This window comes from Silene latifolia, chromosome 10, assembly GCF_048544455.1.
Source record: "Silene latifolia isolate original U9 population chromosome 10, ASM4854445v1, whole genome shotgun sequence".
In the NCBI taxonomy this organism is placed as follows: domain Eukaryota; kingdom Viridiplantae; phylum Streptophyta; class Magnoliopsida; order Caryophyllales; family Caryophyllaceae; genus Silene; species Silene latifolia.
Genome location: NC_133535.1, coordinates 145,789,239 through 145,812,502, shown reverse-complemented (window position 1 = coordinate 145,812,502; position 23,264 = coordinate 145,789,239). Strand labels below are relative to the sequence as shown.

Below are 23,264 nucleotides of genomic sequence, written 5' to 3'. Positions count from 1 at the left end.
TCGTTCTGATTTCTCCTTTCCTTTCATGCGGATGTTAATTGTAAGATCCAATTGCAGTTTTGTATTTTTTTATTTCAACTTATGCACATAATTTTAATCTTGGTTGCCTAAAAAATGGGATTATTTGTTGTTTAAGTGAGTTAATTATAGTTTAAATTTGATTGATTTATGTTAATTGACTCGTTTATGATTTATAGTTCATTTATGAATATAATGTAGGATCTGGGGTGTTTTCTTTAAAGTGACTCGTTTCTTTATTGACCAACCACTTAGCTCACAAATTACTTCAATAACGGTGGAATGATAATGGATTTTGTCAGAACCAGGCCATAATTTCGTAACAACTGTAATACTAAGCTTAAAACCATGACTCCTCCCACGCAGCACTCTCGAGTCGCCATAAAAGCAGACGATGTCCACCTAGGGGCGGCCTGTGGAATATTATGGCCCTGTTCAAAATATTAGGTGAAGGCCTTTACGATAATTATTGTATACTTTTTATGTGCCATATGCAAACAAAATATTTGAGGCCATTTATAATCATAGGAGACGTTTTTAAGATCCCAAATGCTCTAAAAGTAATTAAGCTCGTAGAGGTGTTGAATTCGAATCTATAATTATTATTACGTACCTCATTATAATATGTTCACTGTCTTGTAATTTGTAAATAGAGATTACTTCCAATATTATTCATTTAACTTATTTACACGTTTAGAGAAAAATTGAAAAATAAAGCCACACAGTAAAAAAAAATGGAGTAATTTAAGTGCATTGTCGGTAGTAAAATCAGTGTAAAAACCGTCCTTTTAAAAAAAAAATTATACATTTAATGAAATTATTTGTTTAAAAATAAGTTTGACAAAATTAACAAGTCATTTACATTATTTCACTAAAATGATGGATGTGTGATTTAAATAGTAAATAATCCATATGCGAGACATATGCATAGCTGCTGATCTTACCACTGCGCCACACACACATACTCACAATTTGACAACGTTTGTGTATAATTATAATGGTTTGCTTTCCAGATGAGGCCTCAAACATGTTTGGGCCCCGGTTCCAAGGACCGAATGGAACATGCTTTGGGCCGCCCCTGTGTCCACCCTTTCCCTGTAGCCTCTTGTGAAATACCACAAAAAAAAGAGGAAGCTTTAACGGCGTCGGCGCAACAATACTGAAAAGCATAAAACCAGTATCTTTATGTTTCCCGTCATTAACCATTGAAATAAAATATTAACAATAAAATTCAGCCCTCAAATACTCTTCTTCTCATTGCTTTGATCTATATAATACTATTAAAAGGGGAACTTAAAATGCCACGTCATAAATGCCACCTTACACTACCAAAAAGCCACGTCACTTACTACACATGACATGTCAAATTTTAATATGACATGGCGAGTTAATGTGGTATAAATCATCAACTTATTATTGTATGACATTAATTTAAATATATTTTTTTCCAAAATTTATATATCCCTTTCAAATTTACATCAAAATTTCATAATTTATAATTAAAATTTACACCAAAGTTTACATCATTATTTCTAATTTTAAAATTAAAAAAGAAAAAAAGAAAGAAATATTAAATGCAAATAGCATTACAAATATTATACTTTGGACTTTTAAGCTTGTAGATAAATTAAACAACAATTAAAATCAAAATTCATATTAAATTTTAAATTTCGACGTTTATTGTTAGAATATTTTAAGTAACAAATAAATATCACATAATTCTAATTTACTCCGTTTATTAAAAAAATAAATATTTTGTTGATATTAAGAGTAAATAATAACATATTTAACATTAAACAAGGTGGCTTTTGTCAACAAAAAAATAAAAAATAAAATAAAAATTAAAGGAAACCTTTAACATTTCATTTCTCCTTACTCCATATTTATGTTTATATTAAATTTGCTAATAATGAAAAAGAATGCTCAAAAGTCCTAAAACCTTACTACATAATTATTATATATATTAAATTTGATGATAATAATAAAAAGACACCCAAAAGTCATAACATGCATCCTCAATTGGATATAAATGTTCGATGTAAGACAACATTTGTGAGCCAAATTTCACGCCAATATTTTTTTGCCCTCATCGCCAATAAAATCGTAGTTGTATATGTAAATAGTCTTTTTTAAATCTTATCAGTATATCTACATCAAGGTAAGGTAAATGTATTAAGGTTTTAAATTAATAATTTAATAATTTATTTTTAAGTTCCATTGGTTATGAAATGCTCATCACGTTTTAAAACTTTCTTATGTAGGAACTATCAAGATTTGTGGTAGGTAAATGTATTAAGGTTTGGTAAATGTATTAAGGTTTTAAAATAATAATTCATTTATTTGTTTTTAAGTTCAATTGGTTGCTCATCACTTTTTAAAACTTTCTTATGTAGGAACTATCAAGATTTGTGGTATTCTGCTATTCGAAGGTAAATAAATATACTTACATCTTTATGGCTCAATGCCCTTTTTCTATTATTATTTAAATAAAAACTTAAATTAATAACGATAAGATTAATATCACGTAAATCAAATTTCACCATTTTATTTCTTATTAATTACTCGATGGATTTTGTCCTTTTTTTTCCCTATAGATGGTTCATTGGAGAAAAAATACTATATGGAGAAAGAAAATATTAGAATTGCTTAAACAACTACTCCCTTCATTCCACTCAATACTATATTATAAACTAACTACAAGATTGACTATAAGTTTTTGACGGAAGACAACATTTGTGAGACAACATTTAAGTAAATGTTTTTGTACCGCTATCGCGAAAAGAATTGTATATGTCACTAACTTTTTTTTTTTATCATTGTATCAGCATCAAGGTAAATGTATTAAGGTTTTAAATTAAGAATTCATTTATTTATTTTATTTTCCATTGGTTATGAAGTACATCACATTTTTAACCTCACATATTTGTTGTTTATTTCTTATTTAGGGATATTGAGATTTGTGGTGTTGTGCTATTCAAAGGTAAATATACTTACATCTTTAGACTCAATGTCATCTTTCTTCCATTATTTAAGAGAAACTTAAATTAATAACAAAAATTAATGACTAAGTGATTTTTTTTATATAGGGATGGTTTATTGAAGAAAGAAGACTAAGAAGAGAAATATTAGAATTACTTAAACAAATACTCTATTCATTCGACTCAATACTATATTATAAACTAATTATAAGATTGACAACATGAATGTAAATGACTAATTGTTTTTAGGTTCATAAAAAAAATTAGTATTTCAAAAACTTTCAAATGTATGCTTTATTTTGATATGTGTTGTTTTTTAATCATCATTTTTCCTTGGAAAAATAACACTCATAGAATGAAATTGAATTTGCGAGGATCTCAATCTTATTGACATGGATAATAGGTAGCATAAATAATGGAGTGAAAAGCCCAAAAATTATCATTTAAGAAAGGAGTTAGATGTTAAATTAGTGAGGTGAATTAATTATCAATTATTAATAACTATAAAGATGAGAGAAATCTAAAAAGTTTATTTACATCTACATTATTCTTTTGTACACCTTAAATTTAATTTTAATTTTCTTTAATTATACACATGAGACACATGCCTATTCAAAATGGCTTTTGATAGAAAACATGATTGAGTGGAATGCTTAGTTTATCTATTTTGAAGTATACGGTTGAATCCCCAAGGTGGAAAATTTGGAGAAATGTCAAAGCACATTTTTGCTTAATATTGTTTAATGGATGATGTATAGGGACTTAATGATCCAATTATTACGAGTTGCTCCTTTCAAATTCTTAGTTCCACAATTTATTATAGTACTAGCTACAATATTATGGGTGCTGTGAAATGTTAGTTTTTGTCACAACAATTCTAATCGTGTGTTTTATATTAATTTCGGATTTGTTGATAAAATTTTAATATCTAATTAGTGAGGGTGTTGCATGTTTGGCGATCTTTGTTTGATAATATTATGTTTTCATGTAATGTGATTATGCGAATACCTGTATTATTAATTGATTTTAATCAGCTTCCATTTGCGCATATTTGACATATCACAAAGCACGTAAAAGGATTTGAGTAACACCACTTACCATTTAAAACCCTCATAAAAGAACGTCAAATAATGACATGGTTTTGATAAAAGTATTTACTATATAACACTTTAGTTTCTGATTTTACATAAAACTATTGTACAAAAAAACTAATTTGTCTTGATTTTATAGAAGTCTTAAAACATGAAATCATATTGTAGAATGTTATGATTTGATTCACTTAAAATATCATAGTAAAAAACAAAAGAACCCGTGAATTTCACGGGTCACAAAACTAGTTGTGGATTCAAAAATTACCCAACTTATTTTGAAGGTAAGGTAGTGTCATTGATTATTTTGAAGGCAAAGACATTGATGACAGGGAATGGAGAAATAAATAGGAAGTTGATCTTATGTAAAGTAAAAAAAGCTTTGCAAGATTTAATTAATTATTATACAAGTTAACCGAAACTTAACGGAATAAGCCTTGAGTTCCTTAACTGGAAACTTTAATAGTTTAGGTCCTTAACTGAAAAAAAAGTGATAGTTTAGCTACTTGCTTTAATGTTTTCCATAAAAAAATTATGTTTCAAAAATGCTACAGAATTATCATTTAACTACATTGTTTGTGCTATTGTTAATTTTGTTTCATATAAAGAAAATGGGGAGGTTTAGCTGGATGGATGACAATTCAAAGAAAATGCTTAAAATTTTGGTTGATGAGAAAAATAAAGGAACTAGCAAGTATAATTGGATTAGCATCGCGAAGGTTTTTAGTGCACAAGTTGGGACTGAAATTAACGAAAAGCAAGCAAGAAACCATTTTTCTGATTCGAAAGAAAAGTTCAAGTCATGGGAAGAATTGCAAAATTTAACCGGCATAGCATACGATCCTAGGACAAAAAAAGTAGATGTCCAAGAGGAGTCTTTGGAGAGATATAAGGCATATCTAGAGGTAAAATTATTTACTAATTAATTTACATTGAAATTCTTTTAATTTGTCCAAATGTGAATATAAGAATTTTTTTTATACAGCGGAACGTTAAGTATGGTAAGAAAATAATTAGGAATGGGTTGCCAAATATTGATCTCTTGATCCAATTATTTGATGGTAAAACTGCTCATGGTGTGGGTGGTTGCTTTTCTCCGGCAATGGGAAAAGGGCCATCATACTTGACTGATAATTTGAACGCCCTTAATATTGATGAAAGTTCTGGAGATAATGAAGATGAAGAAAACAGTGATCAGCCAGATTTGAGCTTGTCCGGTAACGAGAGTAGATCTCCACCTAGGTTAGTTGTTCAAAAAGTTTCTAATAAGATGTCTCATAAACGAAAAAGTGGGGAATCCTGTTACTCAATTGAAAACAAGCGTAGGCAAGCAAGTTTTGATAGTGTCATATAGCTATTGTCGGGCATTGGTTCATCAAATGCACCTTCAAAATCTCAATTGGTCAGTGCGGAATTGACAAGGTTGGAAGTAGCAGAGAGAAATGGTGACGAGTACTTCGTCAAAGCCATTAGGTATTTGAGTGATGAGAAACATGCTGACAATTTTCTATCTCTAGAAAATGATAATCAGAAATTGATTTATTTGCAAGGGATTGACACATTTTATCCTCTGTAGTAGTTTGGTTTGGGTGTAATTTTTTTTAACTTTCATGTTGGATGTAAGAACTTCTACGCTTGGAGTACTTTGTTTAATTTGATTATGATGTTGGATTTTAAAGCTTGATGTTGACGCTACTTTGTTCAAGTTATATTATTTTCTCGTGAGGGTTCAGTTTTCTTTGTTGTACGGTGCTTTGCTTTGTTTTGTTTAAGGTGTGTATCCTTGGTGATTGTAGGATTTGTTACTTATATTTCATTTTGGTATAGAATGCATGATATAATAAGGCGTGCGGCTATGATTGTTGGATTGGAGGAATTGAGGAGATCGTTTAACGAAAATGAGTTATTGCCCGAAACTACAATTAGGCGACCTAGAAGGGAAAGGGGAGAAAGTGGTGCGGAGTACATACATAGATTGTTGAATGAAAACTCTACTTCGTGTAAAGAGCAGTTACGACTTGATAGAGTTATGTATAACCAACTTGTCAATTTGATGATCGAAAGAAATTTGTTAGTAGATGGTAAATATGTTAAAGTCGACGAGCAAGTAGGAATTTGTTTATACATATTGGCCAAAGGAGCTTCTTATCATGATGGTGCGGATAGATTCAAGCATTCAATATCTACCATATGCAAGTATTTTAGAAAAGTGTTGGATGCGTTGGTCGTATTATCTTATGACATTATTAGGCCTCATCGGGATTTATCAGAGGTGCCTCCCGAGGTTGAAACCAACTCACTCTATTGGCCTTATTTTAAGGTATATAATCCGCCATTTCTTTTAATTGTTAGTTTACATTTTATTTTCCGCCTTTTATGTCATGGCTGTGTAAAATAAATGCAGGTTCTGTAAAATACCACCAGCAATCAATAATTGAAAACACTTTATATGACAGTAGTAATCAACATATTTTAGTATGTAATTTGGATGTGTATTTTCACTACTGCAAGGGATGTGTAGTTGATTGTATCTGCGTCAGTTCCCATTTTAGGCCTACCTTCCCATGTATTCCAGCATGAATTTAGGATGTATTTGCTTAGCTCTTGGTTTCAAATGTTCTTGATTAACTTTTACTCTTATTTCAGAATGCTATTGGCGCTTTAGATGGAACTCATATACAAGCACTTGTGAAAGACGAAAATGGGGCGCCGTTTCGAAATCGCCATGGTAGCAAAAGTTGGAATGTGTTAGCCTCTTGTTCTTTTGATAGAATCTTCACATTTATCCATGTTGGGTGGGAGGGAAGTGCCCATGACGTTACGGTATGGCGGGATGCTTTAACTAATTCCAAATATGCTTTCCCGCATCCACCTAAAGGAAAGTATTATCTAGTGGACTCCGGATACCCGAATACAATAGGATATTTGTCTCCTATTAGCGATAAAAAAGCAAATCTTAGATGCCATATGCCCGAATTTAAACATAGACCCCCCGAAGGTATGCTAGAGCATTTTAATTACCGACATTCGTCATTGAGAATGAAAGTTGAAATGGCATTTGGTCAATTGAAAAAAAGGTGGAAGGTGTTAAAAGTTATGCCTCAAATGTCACCTAAGTATCAAATGTCCATTATTGTTTCTACTTTTACACTTCATAATTTTATACGGATGCACACTCTTGGGATACCTATTATACAACATGAGAACATCCTAGGGACAACAGATTCAGGCATGTTTGATAAGAAGCGGAAAAAAGCTATGTACAAGGTGCGAAATAACATAGTCAAGAACATTTGGCGAGGCAATGGATTTGACGGGGTGAGCTCAAATGAAGATGAAGAAGAAAGTGACGAGGAAGATGATAATATGGAACTAGATGATTAGAAAGAAAGAAAAATTAATGTGATTTACTTTTTATTTTTATTATGTATTAGGTAATGTGTACGAACATATTAATTTATATAAATGATGGGGCATATTCTGCACCGCTGACCAAGTCAACATATTGAGCAAGGTCAAAGTATCCACAGCAAAGTCAACGACTTAGACAGTCTAGCCGATGCAACCCATCACTGTCACACTGGTCTCTACGGCAACTAGCCACCGGGGCACATATCCGCGTACTCATATCCAAGACCCTCGACCGGCCTGCCATTGGTCCATCGGCCGAGGGTAGAACGGTCTTTCCACCTGCTAGCCACTTGGCCACTTGGCCACTACGTGACAAAAGGTGAAAGTCTATAAATACTCCTCAACCTTCATTGAGGAAAGGATCCACAATTTAACCTAAGAATCACTATTCATCTGGTAATATCTTCCTTATCTCTCTACAATACATCCTTAGCCAAGTAACAACAACTTACCTCTCTAAGTTTACTGACTTGAGCGTCGGAGTGAGTACGCTCGGCCAAAGCCGAGCCCTCAGTTTGTTCATCGTTTCAGGAGACCGCGAGGAGGATTCAAGCAAAGACGTCATTCTACAAGCCACGGGTGGTAACAATACTTTCTCTGGAATTACACCCGGAACAATAAATAAAATATTTTATAATCTTCACTTGTGTTTTTAGTTATATTTCTTTATTATTATTATTATTATTATTATTATTATTATTATTATTATTATTATTATTATTATTATTATTATTATTATTATTATTATTATTATTATTATTATTATTATTATTATTATTATTATTATTATTATTATTATTATTATTATTATTATTATTATTATTATTATTATTATTATTATTATTATTATTATTATTATTATTATTATTATTATTATTATTATTATTATTATTATTATTATTATTATTATTAAGTGAAGTTAAATTAAGTTAATTTAATTAAGATTATTTTAATTCAGAAAAGTTAAGTTATTATAAGTTAAGTTCAGCAAAATTAAGTTCAGCAAAATTAAGTTCAGAAAAATTCAGCAAAATTAAGTTCAGCAAAATTAAGTTCAGAAAAATTCAGCAAAATTAAGTTCAGCAAAATTAAGTTCAGAAAAGTTAAGCAAAATTAAGTTAAGTTCAGCAAAATTAAGTTAAGTTCAGAAAAATTAATTTAAGTTCAGCAACTTTAAGTCCAAAAGAACAGGGCCTAAGAGATTAAAGTGCTACTATATATTATTTGGTGATACGTCAATGTGTGTATGAAAAATATATTAAGGAAAACTTGCTCACAGGATGTATTTGGTCGTCATTTTTTATTTTATAAAAGCTATATAGGCACTTTGAGTATTTGGTATGAGATTACTATACTTGTAACAGTATCTTCAAAATATATAATTTTGAAATATTTTAACAAGATATTATTATTGAGCATTGGGTGATCGTCGGTTCGGGGGCTCCTCTTGCTACTATCGAAGGAGTCCAACGGGTTGTCGTATCTTGGGAGAGGAACGCACTATTTGGTAACCAGTGCAGTGGAGGCGTTATCTCTCTTAGGAAAGCGCCTAGCGCGATTCGACCCAGGCTACATCTTTCTTCTCTACTCTCTTTTCATCTTTTATATTATTGTTATTTATTTACATCTTTATATTTATTATATTTATGTTGTAATATTATTTACGGTAATATATTGCTCCACTTTTTTCTAACAGAAAAAACTAGAAGAGGTTGCTGCCAAATTAAACTTTATCCTCATTCTCATCCCGCGGAACAATTTCGTAAGAGGCGATTGTTTGAAGTATTTCCGAGGAGAAGAATTCAGCAAACAATTTCTAGCGCCAACCCGAACTTGTCTCCCACATATCCTCGATAAAAGCTTCAAATAACTGAGGAGGGATCGAAAGAGGAGTGAGCGTATCTAGGAGGGATACATCCGTGACCCAAGCGTGCTTCCAAAAAAGAGCCTTCTTGCCATTACCAATCAATGAGTTTAGACCCTTTTTTAAAACGTTAACTCCTGCGACATTCATTTCCAAACATTAGAGCTCACTTGTTTGGCTTTGAACATGTCCACGTCATAACGGCCCTTTCAATATTTGTGTCGTAGAACTCGGGCCCAAAGAGCATTAGGTTCCGAAAGTATTCTCCATCCAAGGTTTGCCAAGAAAGCGATATTTAATTGGAGCGTAGATAGAAGACCAAGGCCATTGCTTTTCTTGTCCTTTTCACCATGTCCCAAGAAACGAGACTAAGACCCATATATTATGTTGGTCACCACCCCATAAAAATCTCCGTGATTTCTTATCGAGATCGTGTAACTTTGCCATTTGCATAGCATAGGAAGGAATTGAACATAACGTCGATTGAAATATAGTTGCTCGACCAGCTAAGAAGAGGTTTTCAGATTTTCATCCTGAGAAACGTTTATCGACTTTTTGTGCAATAAATTCGAACAATTCCTTTGTCACTCGACCATTCAAAGTTGGCATAGCCAAGTACATTCCAAGATCGTCAGTACAAGCTATTTGGAGTTCCTTTGTGATGTTCAACATGTCTTCCCCCATCGACATTAGGCGAGAAAAATACCTTAAATTTGGATCGGCTGACCTTTTGACCCGACGCCTTGCAAATAGCATCCAAACAAATGTTAATTATATTCTTGTTTGTTTAATTGACGTTTCACCAAATAGTATGATATCTTCAGCGAGAATAAATGCGCTAAGGTCGGGCCTCCTCTACAGATTTGGAAACCCTTCCACTCGCCCACACGGCTTGTATCTTCGATAAGGTGGCTAAGTTTCTCCATACAAATCATAAAACTGTAGAGTGAAAATGGATTCCTATGATGAATACCACAAGTGGGCGTGTAAGGCTCTATCTTTTCACCATTCCAAAGGACATTCAAAGTAACTGACTTAATTAATGCAAAACATTATAGTCCAAATCATTCTCAACGGAAGACCCATATCCCTTAGAGTAAATTGTATAAACGGCCATTCCAATTTGTCATAAGCCTTCTCATGATCAAGTTTGAGTGCCATATTACCTTTTCTCCCCGTCTTACTACGCATGGAATGAATAGCCTTTTGTATAATAATAATATTATCCGTGATTTGTCTCCGAGGAACAAAGCTACATTGTATTAGATGGATCAAAATAGGGAGGACGGTATTAGCATATATCTTGTATATACTGTTTTAACCATATTTAGTTAAGTATATATCCTAGTTTATAGTGTTCACATTGTAATTAGGTATGCTTTCCCTATTTTGTAGCTAACCAAAGATTATGTACTTGACTATATATTGGAAATAAACTAACAACCCTAATCAAGGGATTGAACACTTTCATGGTATCAGGTTAAAATACGATCCGCCTGCCTCCTCGTTCTCTCTTTCTCTTTGCCTCCGGCAAACCAGTCGTGGTCTCTTACTCATCCTAGCCTCACGCTACAATGGTTGACGGAGACACTTCGACCCCACCGAAGCCTGCGCTTCACCCCGTCTACACCGTCACCAACATCCAAAATAAGGTCCGCGTGTTAGACGGTGTCAAGGTATCTTATGCGTTGTGGGTGAACCTCTTCACCCTCCATGCACGAGGATACAAAGTTCTTCATCACATTAATGATACACCCGCTCCGCCAAAGACCGATCCGCAATATGACGCATGGTATGAAATCGACGCCCATGTTCTACAGTGGATTTATGGGACTTTGTCGGATGAGTTGTTACCTCGTGTTCTTGAACCCGACTCCACTGCACAATAAGCCTGGAACCGTGTCAAGAATATTTTTCTCAACAACAAAGGTGCTAGAGCTGCCAGTCTCAAGAGTGAATTTCACGCTCTTAAACTCGGTAAGTTTCCGTCTTTTGATGCTTATTGTCAACGTCTTCGCGAGTTGTCTGGTCAATTAAAAGACGTAGGTGCTGCGATTACGGAACAGCGCTTGGTTCTCCAATTAGTGCGCGGCTTGCCCCATGAGTATGATACGGTAGCCGCGTACATCAATCAAACTCTACCCAATTTTGAAACCGCTCGGAGCATGATTGAATTGGAAAACCACCGCCAATCCAGCCGTGAAGAGGTCACGGCCTTAGTGGCGCCATCAGCCCCATCCTCCGACGATACCCCTAGTCCTTCTCGCAATAGCAAACGTAGCAATGGTGGCAGACGCGGGAATAACAAGGGTACTAATACCGGTGGAAACGGTCGCTCTCAGTCGAAGTCCACCCCTGCTGCACTCGTGGTCTCACCATGGGGCCATATGCCCGGCTGGCCTGGTCCGTGGTCTCCTCCACCCTGCCCATACCCTACATACCCGGGGTGGACAAACCCATGGCCTCAATGGCCTGCTAGCATACCCCCTGCCTCGTCATCCGGGTCTCGATTAAAGCGTGGCTCTAGACCACCTCCTGCCTTCGGGCAGGCCCATGTAGCCTCTGAAGACGGCTCGCAACAGCAGCCAACAGACTTGGCGCAGGTGTTCGCGGCTTTACAACTGCAATCTCAAGCTTCTAGTCCGTTCTATATGGACACCGGTGCATCGTCTCACTTAAGTGCTGATGCAGGTACGTTCCCTAGTCCTCTCAATTCTAGTACGATTAATTCTATTTACGTCGGTAATGGTGCGCGCATTCCAGTTCATGGGTCCGGTAATACAACCATAGCATCGCCTAATAGGACCCTTCACCTTCACAATGTGCTTTATACCCCACATATAATTAAAAATCTTATATCCGTTCGACAATTTACCAAAGACAATAACGTTTCCGTCGAATTTGATCCATGTGGTTTTTCTGTGAACGATTTAGCGAATGGGAATCTGATTCTGAGGAGCAATAGTGACGGTGACCTTTACCCCGTGTCAGCCACAACTCCCACGTCTCCCACGCAGTCATCCAAGTCGACCACGCACCTTCTTGCTTTCTCTACCGATGTCTGGCATTCCCGTCTTGGTCATCCGGATGCCAATATTTTGCAATTGCTTAAGTCCAAGTCAAACATTAATTGTAGTAGTAATAATAATTTATCGTCTTTATGCCGTTCTTGTCAAATAAGTAAACATCGACGTTTGCCTTTTAATGATTCACATTCTACTACTCTTGCACCTTTTGATATTATTCACAGTGACTTATGGACATCACCTATACCAAGCAAAGCCGGTTACAAGTATTACTTAATTTTACTTGACAATTTCACTCAATTTGTATGGGTCTATCCACTCAAATTCAAATCCGACACCTTCACTAAAATTCTTAATTTCCGTAATTATGTCACCACTCAGTTTAATCGACCCATCAAAGCCTTTCAATGTGACCTAGGACGTGAATTTGACAATGGTGAATTCCGTAATTTTGCTAATAAAAATGGATTAATTTTTCGTTTCTCATGTCCTCAAACTTCTTCCCAAAACGGTAAGGCCGAACGTATGCTTCGACGTCTCAATGAAATTGTTTTAGCCTTGCTTCACCACTCGTCTGCCCCACCCAAATTTTGGGTCGACGCTCTTCAAACCGCCGTCCACCTACACAACATCTTACCCACGAAAACTCTCCATTTCCGCTCTCCCACTGCCGCTCTCTTCCACAAAAATCCCTCATATTCCCATCTCCGTGTCTTTGGATGTGCGTGTTACCCCAATTTGTCTTCCAAACGACCTCATAAATTAGCACCCCGGTCCACCAAATGTGTCTTTATCGGCTATCCACAGGAGTTTCGTGGCTATAAATGTTATGACTTAGCTACATGCAAGCTTATTATCTCGCGTCATGTTACTTTCGACGAATTTGTTTTCCCATTCGCTAAGTCCCCTTCGCATGACCCTCGGCCCTATACCTCCCTCGACTCCGCCCTATCTCCTGCCATCACCCACGACCTATACAACCCCGTGCCCTCCCCTCAGCCACAACACCAACCACACTCCCCTCGTACCCCTGCCAATCCAGCCACACCTAACCCACCTGACTCACCTCCCACTTCACCACCCGTGCACACACCATCCCCACCTCCCCCTCCTTCCCCTCTTTCCAGTGCCCACAACATGTCAACCCGTGGTATGCACGGTATTTTCAAACCTCGTGTCCCCACTAACCTCCTCGCCTCATCAGCCACCACCGTGTCCCCCATTCCCAAATCACCCAAACTTGCCCTTCAGGACCCGAATTGGCATGCGGCCATGACCGATGAATATAGTGCTCTAATTGACAATAAGACATGGGAACTGGTACCACGCCCGTTAAATGCTCCTATTATTCGGTGCCTTTGGTTGTTTCGTCATAAATACAGGTCTGATGGTTCCTTGCAGAGGTACAAAGCCCGCCTTGTCGTTAATGGCAAAAGTCAATAGGTTGGCGTAGATTGTGATGAAACATTCAGTCCGGTGGTTAAACCAACTACTATACGGACTGTCCTTAGCCTCGCCACCTCTCGCTCCTAGCCCATTCATCAGCTCGATGTGAAAAACGCATTCTTACATGGCGATCTTGTTGAAACCGTTTTTATGCATCAACCGCCAGGTTTTGTAAACCCCAGCTTTCCTCATCATGTGTGTCGCCTCCGTAAGTCTCTTTATGGATTAAAGCAAGCCCCACGGGCTTGGTATCATCGGTTTGCGACGTTCATTCATTCGAAAGGGTTTAAAAGCAGTGTATGTGATCAGTCTTTATTCATTTACCGGGATGGTGCTCATATGGCTTACCTTCTTTTATATGTCGACGACATCGTTCTCACAGCTTCAAGTGATGTATTGCTTCAACAAATACTATCCGCTCTGTCGTCTGAATTCGCCATGACCGATTTGGGTGAGCTCAACCATTTTCTTGGGATTAAGGTCCATCGTATCAAAGAGGGCTTATTTTTATCTCAAACGCAATATGCTCGTGACATTCTCAAACGCGCCCATATGGACTCCTGCAATCCCGCTACAATGCCAGTCGAAGCCGGTTCGAAACTGTCCTCTACAGCCGGCCCACTTATGACCGATCCTACTTTGTATCGAAGCCTAGCCGGTGCTCTTCAATACCTCACTATTACTAGGCCCGATATCACTTATGCCGTTTAGCAGATATGTTTGTTTATGCACGCCCCGCGTGAGCCTCATTTTCAGTTCCTCAAACAAATTTTAAGATATGTCAAAGGAACCCTTGCTTACGGCTTCACCATTTCGAAGTCACCCGCCCCTCATACTCTCACTGCGTACTCTGATGCGGATTGGGGGGGGGGGGGGTGTCCCGACTCACGACGCTCTACTTCCGGCTACTGTGTTTTCCTCGGCAATAATTTAGTGTCTTGGTCCTCTAAACGCCAACCTACTATCTCCAAATCTAGTGCGGAAGCTGAATATCGGGGTGTTGCAAATGCGGTTGCCGAAACTAGCTGGCTGCGAAACTTACTCTTTGAGCTGCACGTTCCCCTAACTCGCGCCAGTCTTATTTATTATGACGTGTCCGCGGTTTATTTATCAGGTAACCCCGTCCAACATCAACGAACTAAGCACATTGAGATTGATATACATTTTGTTCGTGAGAAAGTTCGTCTTGGCCTTGTCCGAGTCTTACATGTTCCAGCTGAGTACCAATATGCGGACATTTTCACTAAAGACCTTCCTAAATACCTGTTCACTCGTTTTCGCTCCAGTCTTAGCGTTCGCCCTGCTCCCGTTCCGACTGCGGGGGTGTATTAGCATATATCTTGTATATATTGTTTTAACCATATTTAGTTAAGTATATATCCTAGTTTGTAGTGTTCACATTGTAATTAGGTATGCTTTCCCTATTTTGTAGCTAACCAAAGATTATGTACTTGACTATATATTGGAAATAAACTAACAACCCTAATCAAGAGATTGAACACTTTCAGACGGGTTTGAATCGGTCGATAATCATCTTAGTAACGATCTTATAAGAAAAAGTACACCAACCAATTGGTCCAAATGAGGATGGTCTATCTTTGGAATGCGTGAAATAAAAGTTTCTCCCAGTCCTTCCCGTAAGATATTGTCATTAAGGGCTCCGAATATCATTTTGCATTAACTAGAGGATACCCTTTCCCATCGAGATTGATAAAACAAAGCTTGAAAACCATCTCTGGGGGCTTTAAAGGGAGACATCTGATTTAAAGCGCACTGAACATCCGCTACCAAATAGTTATTGTCCAACTTCTCACTTTATTCCATGGTTAACTCGGAAACAAACCAATAGTCAGCCCTTCTAGATTAATTGTTGATGTTCGACCAGGAAAAAGCTCACGAAAAAGTTGAGCACCATTCCTTTAATAACAGTGGCATCCAAAGTCCAGTTACATGACAACAATGTAATATGTGCATATGTATACAAGTATAAAGTAAATGTCTTATTTGAAACCAAATGTGCGGGGGTACGTATATGTCAAGTTGTCGTTGCTTGTGTTATTCGAAAGATGCAGAAACAGAAGGAGACATGAGACTTATTTGAAATCAAATATGCGGGGGTACGTATATGTCAAGTAAATGTCTTATTTGAAATAGAAGGTTAATACTACAGTCCCCACGCAGTTCCGCCCACTCAGAACTGTGAGACTTGGAACGATAAAAGCAGCAATACCCAGAAATTATGAGAGAGCAGAGAAGACGAAGAGAAGAGAAGAGAGTTTGATTTTTTGTGTGTTTTAGAAGTGAAACAGGCCGCTCTATTAGCACATCAAAACCGCTCCACAAAAGCAGCAGTCAAGACCGAGTTAGTGGGCAGATTAAGCTCCTTAATCGCAGGCACTAACAGTCTCAATTGACTGACTAAATCAACACACTCAACCACCAAACAGAATGTAGACAGCCCATTACACACAAGAGCAAAAAGGTAAAAGGGGGCCTTTGGCCCGCACCTCAGGTGCTCTGCCCAAACCCAAGCCATAACTCAGGCCGGGCCGGCGCGCGCATGTGTTTGGACCCAAACCTACAGGCCCAAGACTTACAACAAAAACCCCTTTGGTCCGGTCACTTAACCAATAGAAAACAAGTTGATATATAAGCCACAAGAGCAAAAAGGTAAATGGGAACCTTTGGCCTGCACCTCAGGTGCTCTGCCCAAACCCAAGCCTGAACTCAGGCCGGACCGGCGTGCGCATGTGTTTGGACCCTAACCCACAGACCCAAGACTTACAACAAAAACCTCTTTAGTCCGCTCACTTAACCAATAGAGAACAAGTTGATATATAAGCCAAGAGTGGAAGCTATATTCCACCGATGTGGGATGTCAAACAAACAAAGAGCAATTGTTGAAAGTTGCTTTAGCAAGCCATCATTTCCAACAGCTTGAACATTGAGTTAAGTATCGGTTCAGTATCGAATGGTGCATCAGATTGAAGACAAAAAATTCTCAAAATTATGAAGGATGAAAGATTGGTCCAAAAGTTTACTATGGTCTTAAACCTAATTTTCTGGTTTGGTCTAGTCTATACTGATTATACACTGATTATACCATGAACTGATAAATATTAGTCGTTCAATGTAATATATTAAATGTTAAATAAATTTACGTAAATATTATTATGACTCATACAGACTATATTTATGTCTACCTTAAGCCACTAACACTAGTAGTTTTCTTTTAGAAATAAAAAATAATTGGTAAAAATACATTAATTATTTTACAATTTTGAAGAGTAAGCTAAATTAACATATTCATAAAGATTAACTTTACCTAAATATTATTATTATTATGAATCATATGGAAAATCAACTTCTTCATTATTATGATTAGGTTCAAGGATTTAGGTAGTTGTGCTCAATAGAGAATGAATCTAAAGAAAATAAGATTTGAAAAAACAAATCCACAATTGCGTGCTCATAGTTATTTTGAGAGTCCATATCTCACTAACTGAACATAAGATGAATATAGGTTGAATTTTTACCACATATTGCCAATGGTTTTTGAGAGAAACTGGCCATCGATAAGTTATTGGGTGTAATGAGAATCGATCAGGATTTTAACTCCATTCCAAAATACCTTAACCAAACCGTAGAATGACTAGAATCTATTCCATTTTATTTCAAACCTCCCAACCAAATAACCTCTTCGTAATTGTTTTTATGATGAGCGTGTACTCAATTTTTTGAATATTTTATAATTAGTAAACCGGTTTATTACTTTTTGATACCATTTTGACTTTATATTTTAAAATAATCGCCCAATAAATTTATCATCACACCATCTCTTAAGATACTTGGTATTCGAGCACAACTAAAGTTTGAACAATTAGCAAGAGTATAAGATAAATCCAAACAAAATAAGATTAACTTAAAAAGAACAACTTTATTCCACAAATTACTACTACAGAATTGAATACGGAATACAAAATAAAAAAGAGCATAATTTTGTTGAGTAACATCCAACACAAGGCATTAAGTTTGGAAGTGTTACATGTACAAATTATGGATTATGTACATGTAACATTAGATGTGATTAAATGATGTGAATTCATTTGTGTTTTACATTACGTGAAAAACATATGAATTGTTTTAATTCATTGGTGAGTAACGTGAAGTGATTTTATTATTGTAAAATATAACGTCACTTCACATTACTATATAAAGGATTGTAATCCTTTGGAAAAATATATCTCACAACAAAATATCAAACAAGGTGACTTAGCTTGGTAAATAGCAAGTCGGGTTTGAGGGTGAGAGGCAGTATAACGGGTGTTTTTATACAATAATTTAGGAGGTTACTCTAGGGGTAATATTAGTGGCATTGACTAATATTACTGGAGGGCTAGAGGTTGTTATCTTATATTATTGTGGGTTTTCGAATTGGTATTTAATTCGGGACGGTTACGTTGTACTGGTACTGTATTATTATAGTGGATTCTAGTCGATTTGGCTAGTGGGTTTTACTTCCGGTTTGGAAGGTTTTGTCCTGGGTTTGACCCTAAATATTGTCTCATCTTATTATTGCTTACATTTATTTACTTTTACGGTTTACTTGTCAATTGGTTGCTTCCGTTGCGCGTGGGAGATTGACGTTAATTTCCCAACAGTGGTATCAGAGCCACTAGGCTCTGGCCAGTGGTGGTTTAATTGGCAAGGATGTCAAATATGGGGTCTCAATTTGCAGTACCAAAATTTGATGGTAAAAGTAGTTTCACTCTTTGGCAAAGAAGGATGAAGGATCTCCTGGTACATCTTGGCTTGGCTAGAGCCCTGAAAGGAGATGATGGTTAGCCGGAGAAGATGAGTGATGACAACTGGGAAGAGGTTTGCACCAAGTGTGCAAGTACTATTAGGTTGTGCATCTCGGATTCAGTCATCAATTGTGTTCTTGATGACGACTCTCCATCAGTGATATGGGAAAAGTTGGAGAAGCTCTATATGGCGAAGAGTTTGACCAACAAGTTGCTTTTGAAGTGACGGTTGTATCGGTTAAGGATGGAGGAGGATGAAAATTTAATTGGGCACGTAAATGTGTTCAATGGACTGTTAGACGACTTAAAGAAGATCGAGGTAAAGCTTGAGGAGGAAGATAAGGCGTTACTACTCCTCAATTCTCTCCCGGACACATATGAGACTTATGTGGATACTATTCTGTGCGGGAAAGACACCATCACGATGGAGCAAGCACAGACAGCTTTATTGTCCTTTGATGCGAGGAAGAAGGATAAGGCTGGAATACGGAGCGACAGTACGGGTACAATTGCAGTTGCTCGGGATGGGAGAGGTCGATCGTTTAACAGGGAGGATGGATCGAAGCATGGCAGGTCTCGGTCCAGGAACGCTTCTAGGAATAATGATGTGAAGTGTTTCAAGTGTGGTGACCTTGGGCATATTAGGCGGTTCTGTCCTAACAAATGCGGGAATGAAGAAAACAAGGGCGACACCAAGTTGGTTGCCGGTGAAGGAAGTAGTGGTTGTTTCCTTACCGATGGTAGTGACATATTTGCGGTCACGGATGTAAACGACGTGTGTTCCAAGGAAGAATGGATATTAGATTCTGGTTGTGTCAACCACATTTGCACCCGAAAGGATAGTTTTGAGGAGCTCCAAGAAGGCGTGGCTAGGAAATTGAGTTTGGCTGATAACTCAATAGTTGATGTCATTGGTATTGGGGTGGTAAAAATCAAATTGTCAAATGGGGTGGTGCACACTTTGGACAAGGTTGCTTATGTTCCAAAGTTGCGGCAGAATTTAATTTCACTTAGTCAACTGGACTCCGAAGGTTATGGGTGTAAAGCTCATGGGGGAGTAATGAAAGTTACTAAGGGTTCTATGGTCCTCATGAAGGGGGAGCTACGTCGTGGTTTATACCGTCTGGATGCATATGCAGTAAAAACCTCAAAGGATAGCTGGAAACGGAAAAGTCGTGCACGTGTTTCGTTTGCGGAAGAGGCGGCGAAGGTAGATTGTTTCCAGGTTGCAGACGGGCGCAAAGGTAAAATTACTGCTGGTAGAAAGGTGGAGAGCAAGAGGTTTCTCTCCGGAGTCAAGTAACGTCATTGACTGGGTATAGGCTGTATACGGTGCATTGGCCGTGAAAGTGAGTTAGGGTGAGGACCATATACTAACTCGGGTGTGCAACTCTAGTGATTTCAAAAGGCCAATGGTTGATTCCTCGGTGATGATCTCTTGTGTTGGAGGGGGAGATTTGTTGAGTAACATCCAACACAAGGCATTAAGTTTGGAAGTGTTACATGTACAAATTATGGATTATGTACATGTAACATTAGATGTGATTAAATGATGTGAATTCATTTGTGTTTTACATTACGTGAAAAACATATGAATTGTTTTAATTCATTGGTGAGTAACGTGAAGTGATTTTATTATTGTAAAATATAACGTCACTTCACATTACTATATAAAGGATTGTAATCCTTTGGAAAAATATATCTCACAACAAAATATCAAACAAGGTGACTTAGCTTGGTAAATAGCAAGTCGGGTTTGAGGGTGAGAGGCAGTATAACGGGTGTTTTTATACAATAATTTAGGAGGTTACTCTAGGGGTAATATTAGTGGCATTGACTAATATTACTGGAGGGCTAGAGGTATATTATTGTGGGTTTTCGAATTGGTATTTAATTCGGGACGGTTACGTTGTACTGGTACTGTATTATTATAGTGGATTCTAGTCGATTTGGCTAGTGGGTTTTACTTCCGGTTTGGAAGGTTTTGTCCTGGGTTTGACCCTAAATATTGTCTCATCTTATTATTGCTTACATTTATTTACTTTTACGGTTTACTTGTCAATTGGTTGCTTCCGTTGCGCGTGGGAGATTGACGTTAATTTCCCAACAAATTTTATTTAGTTCATACATAACTACATAAGTAACTTAATTCGGAGTGTCTTAAGAATAAGCTTGTAGTTGAAGATGTTATACTATTGATTACACCTCCATACAATAAGTTAATTGTGAAATTCGGCAATGGCATGGAAGCGTACCATCTGCGCCTCCACCTTTCCTCCTAAAATAGGATCTTCATACACGACCTTGTCTTCGGCCATGCCTAGTTTAACTTCTACTACATTCCAATCGATTGGACCTATTGGACCAGCTTCCGCATAAATCTGTACAAAAATTAATAATATATATAATAAACATACATAAAAAGGCTTTCTAGCTAGCATGATAGAAACAGTGTGCGACTTAATAGAGGAATTACCTTGCGGGCAGGGCTATCAATGGCGACAACAAACTTACGAGCATCGGTGTCATCAGCATCGACACCATCGCTATACACTAAACCAAACTTGACTCCTTCAGGGAGAGTGCCTATCTGCAAAGTGTATGCTGAATGGTTGGTTGGAATTATTTCATCATAACCATCCTCCTTGTGACCTTTCCAATAATGCATATCGACCAGCTTAACACTTTTCTTGGAAAAATTTCTGTAGATTGTTTCTACGTTAAGTTCTTCTGAACTTCCTTGCTCAGCTTCCATCAACTCTTTCTTCAACTTCTCAAACTCACCTTGTTCGTCTTTCGCCACCACTATTTTTGCTGCCCTCATCTCCTCTGCTATGTTAGGTTGGTTGTTGATCTTTGCTTAGTCCATATATTAGTACATTTATAAAATCAGGCATAATACGGAGTATATTTCATATGTTATAATTATCACTAAGTATGACTCAAGAGTAGTATATATACGTAATACGTTATCGCTACCAGCAGATAAAATACAGAGCATTATACTAGTCTGGGGATGTAGCAAATTACCCCCATAACTTATATACTATGTGCAATTCAACCCCTTAAGTTTCATTTGTAGTAAATTACCCCGATAAGTTTTCAAAAATGTGCAATTAAGCCCAAATCAATTTTTCTACCATTTTTTTAACTAAAACCTATTATTTTCTATTATAAAAATCATTTTAAATATATCTACTAAAAATTAAATACAATATTTACATATTCAACAAAAAATGTGAACCAAATTTAAGATCAAAAAAATTTTGGGCATGTAACTTTTCATTGTAAGTTGACTAAAAAAAATAAAAATTCTTATATAATGAATATGTTTTCACCAAAATACAAAAAAAAAAAAAAAAAAATTTGAACATGCTTTCTACAATTAGGAATTTTAGGATTAATATTTGATCAATAATATTGACCTTTAATAATAGTAAATATATTTAATTTAGTAAATTTCATTAATTTCATTACTAAAAATAAGATATGTGGTGAATTGCACGTTAAGAGAAACTTATGGGGCTTATTTGCTATATTTATAAGTTACGGGGTTTAATTGCACATAGTATCAAACTTATGGGTGTGATTTGCTATATTTCCTGATTCTGATAACATCAACCAATGTTAGATTATTAAACCGATCTTGGAACTCCAACGATCAACTTAGACTTTTGATGAAGATGGTTTTCTGACATGGTATCAGAGCAAGTGTGACCAGAATGGTCACCTGTTCGAATCTAAGCCCCTTCAATTCTAAAGTGAAATATTAGCACCAGGTATAGGGAAGCATGCAGTTGCATCTACACTTCAAGCCCAAAGGGCATTCGTATGAGTGTGAGGGGGCGTGTTACCGTGTTAGAGTATAAAACCGATTTTGGAACTCTAACCAGGTCATCAGCTTAATTAGCGAAAACAAAGCAAGATGAAAAAAACAAAGTATGAAAAGGAAAAAAAAAGTTGGGATGACTTAAAAAGAAAGAAGTATATATACCTGAAATAATGGTGAAGTCTGAAGAAAATGCAAGGGATTATTGACTATTGTGGTGTTAAGACTAAGATGGACAATGGTGGAGTACGTATATATAGCATTTCAAGAGCTGAGACGATCCATCTTTTACGGAGGTCAATAATCGTTAATTATCTTTTACATTATACACGCTTATCAACTTGCATGTATTTTATTAATAATAATAATAATAATATTATTATTATTATTATTATTATTATTATTATTATTATTACTTGGGAACTCTATGATTAACGAGACAACTCATTTTCCTCTTGTATCACGCAAGCTCATCGTGCGCTACTTGCCGACGGCCAATGTATATAATACTTTGTATTAGGGTAATGATAAATACAATCTTAAAGGTTATTATTAGAATATGGTAATATTCGCTGTAATCTTTGTATTATTCTTGTAATATTTGTATTTTATTAGTTAGCTAACTTAGGTAAGTCTTGATGTATATATATTCTCTTCCGCTTGCTTCTTCGTCCTCTCTATTCTCCTTCTTCCCTCACCATGCATGACAAATGACACATCCAAATCTCCTTCCTTCCACCCTCCCTACCCTGTTTCCAACATCAAAAAATTTGTCCCGATTATCCTTGAGAACGGAAAA

At 36.5% G+C, this 23,264-nt stretch overlaps 2 protein-coding genes across 2 annotated transcripts; one reads left to right on the top strand and one right to left on the bottom strand.

Annotated features, from left to right (window-relative positions):
• The first annotated feature begins 4,724 nt into the window (after positions 1-4,724).
• LOC141609293 (uncharacterized) lies at positions 4,725-5,804 on the top strand. The gene is made up of 2 exons (XM_074428399.1): positions 4,725-4,989; positions 5,070-5,804. Exons 1-2 carry the CDS (start codon positions 4,735-4,737, stop codon positions 5,436-5,438), a joined length of 624 nt encoding a protein of 207 aa, XP_074284500.1. The 5' UTR covers positions 4,725-4,734; the 3' UTR covers positions 5,439-5,804.
• Positions 5,805-20,751: 14,947 nt separating this feature from the next.
• LOC141609291 (uncharacterized) lies at positions 20,752-22,667 on the bottom strand. The gene is made up of 3 exons (XM_074428398.1): positions 22,631-22,667; positions 21,113-21,465; positions 20,752-21,017 (listed from the first exon to the last, which is right to left on the bottom strand). The coding sequence occupies exons 2-3, from the start codon at positions 21,458-21,460 to the stop codon at positions 20,856-20,858; spliced, it is 510 nt and encodes a 169-aa protein (XP_074284499.1). The 5' UTR covers positions 21,461-21,465; positions 22,631-22,667; the 3' UTR covers positions 20,752-20,855.
• Positions 22,668-23,264: the final 597 nt, after the last annotated feature.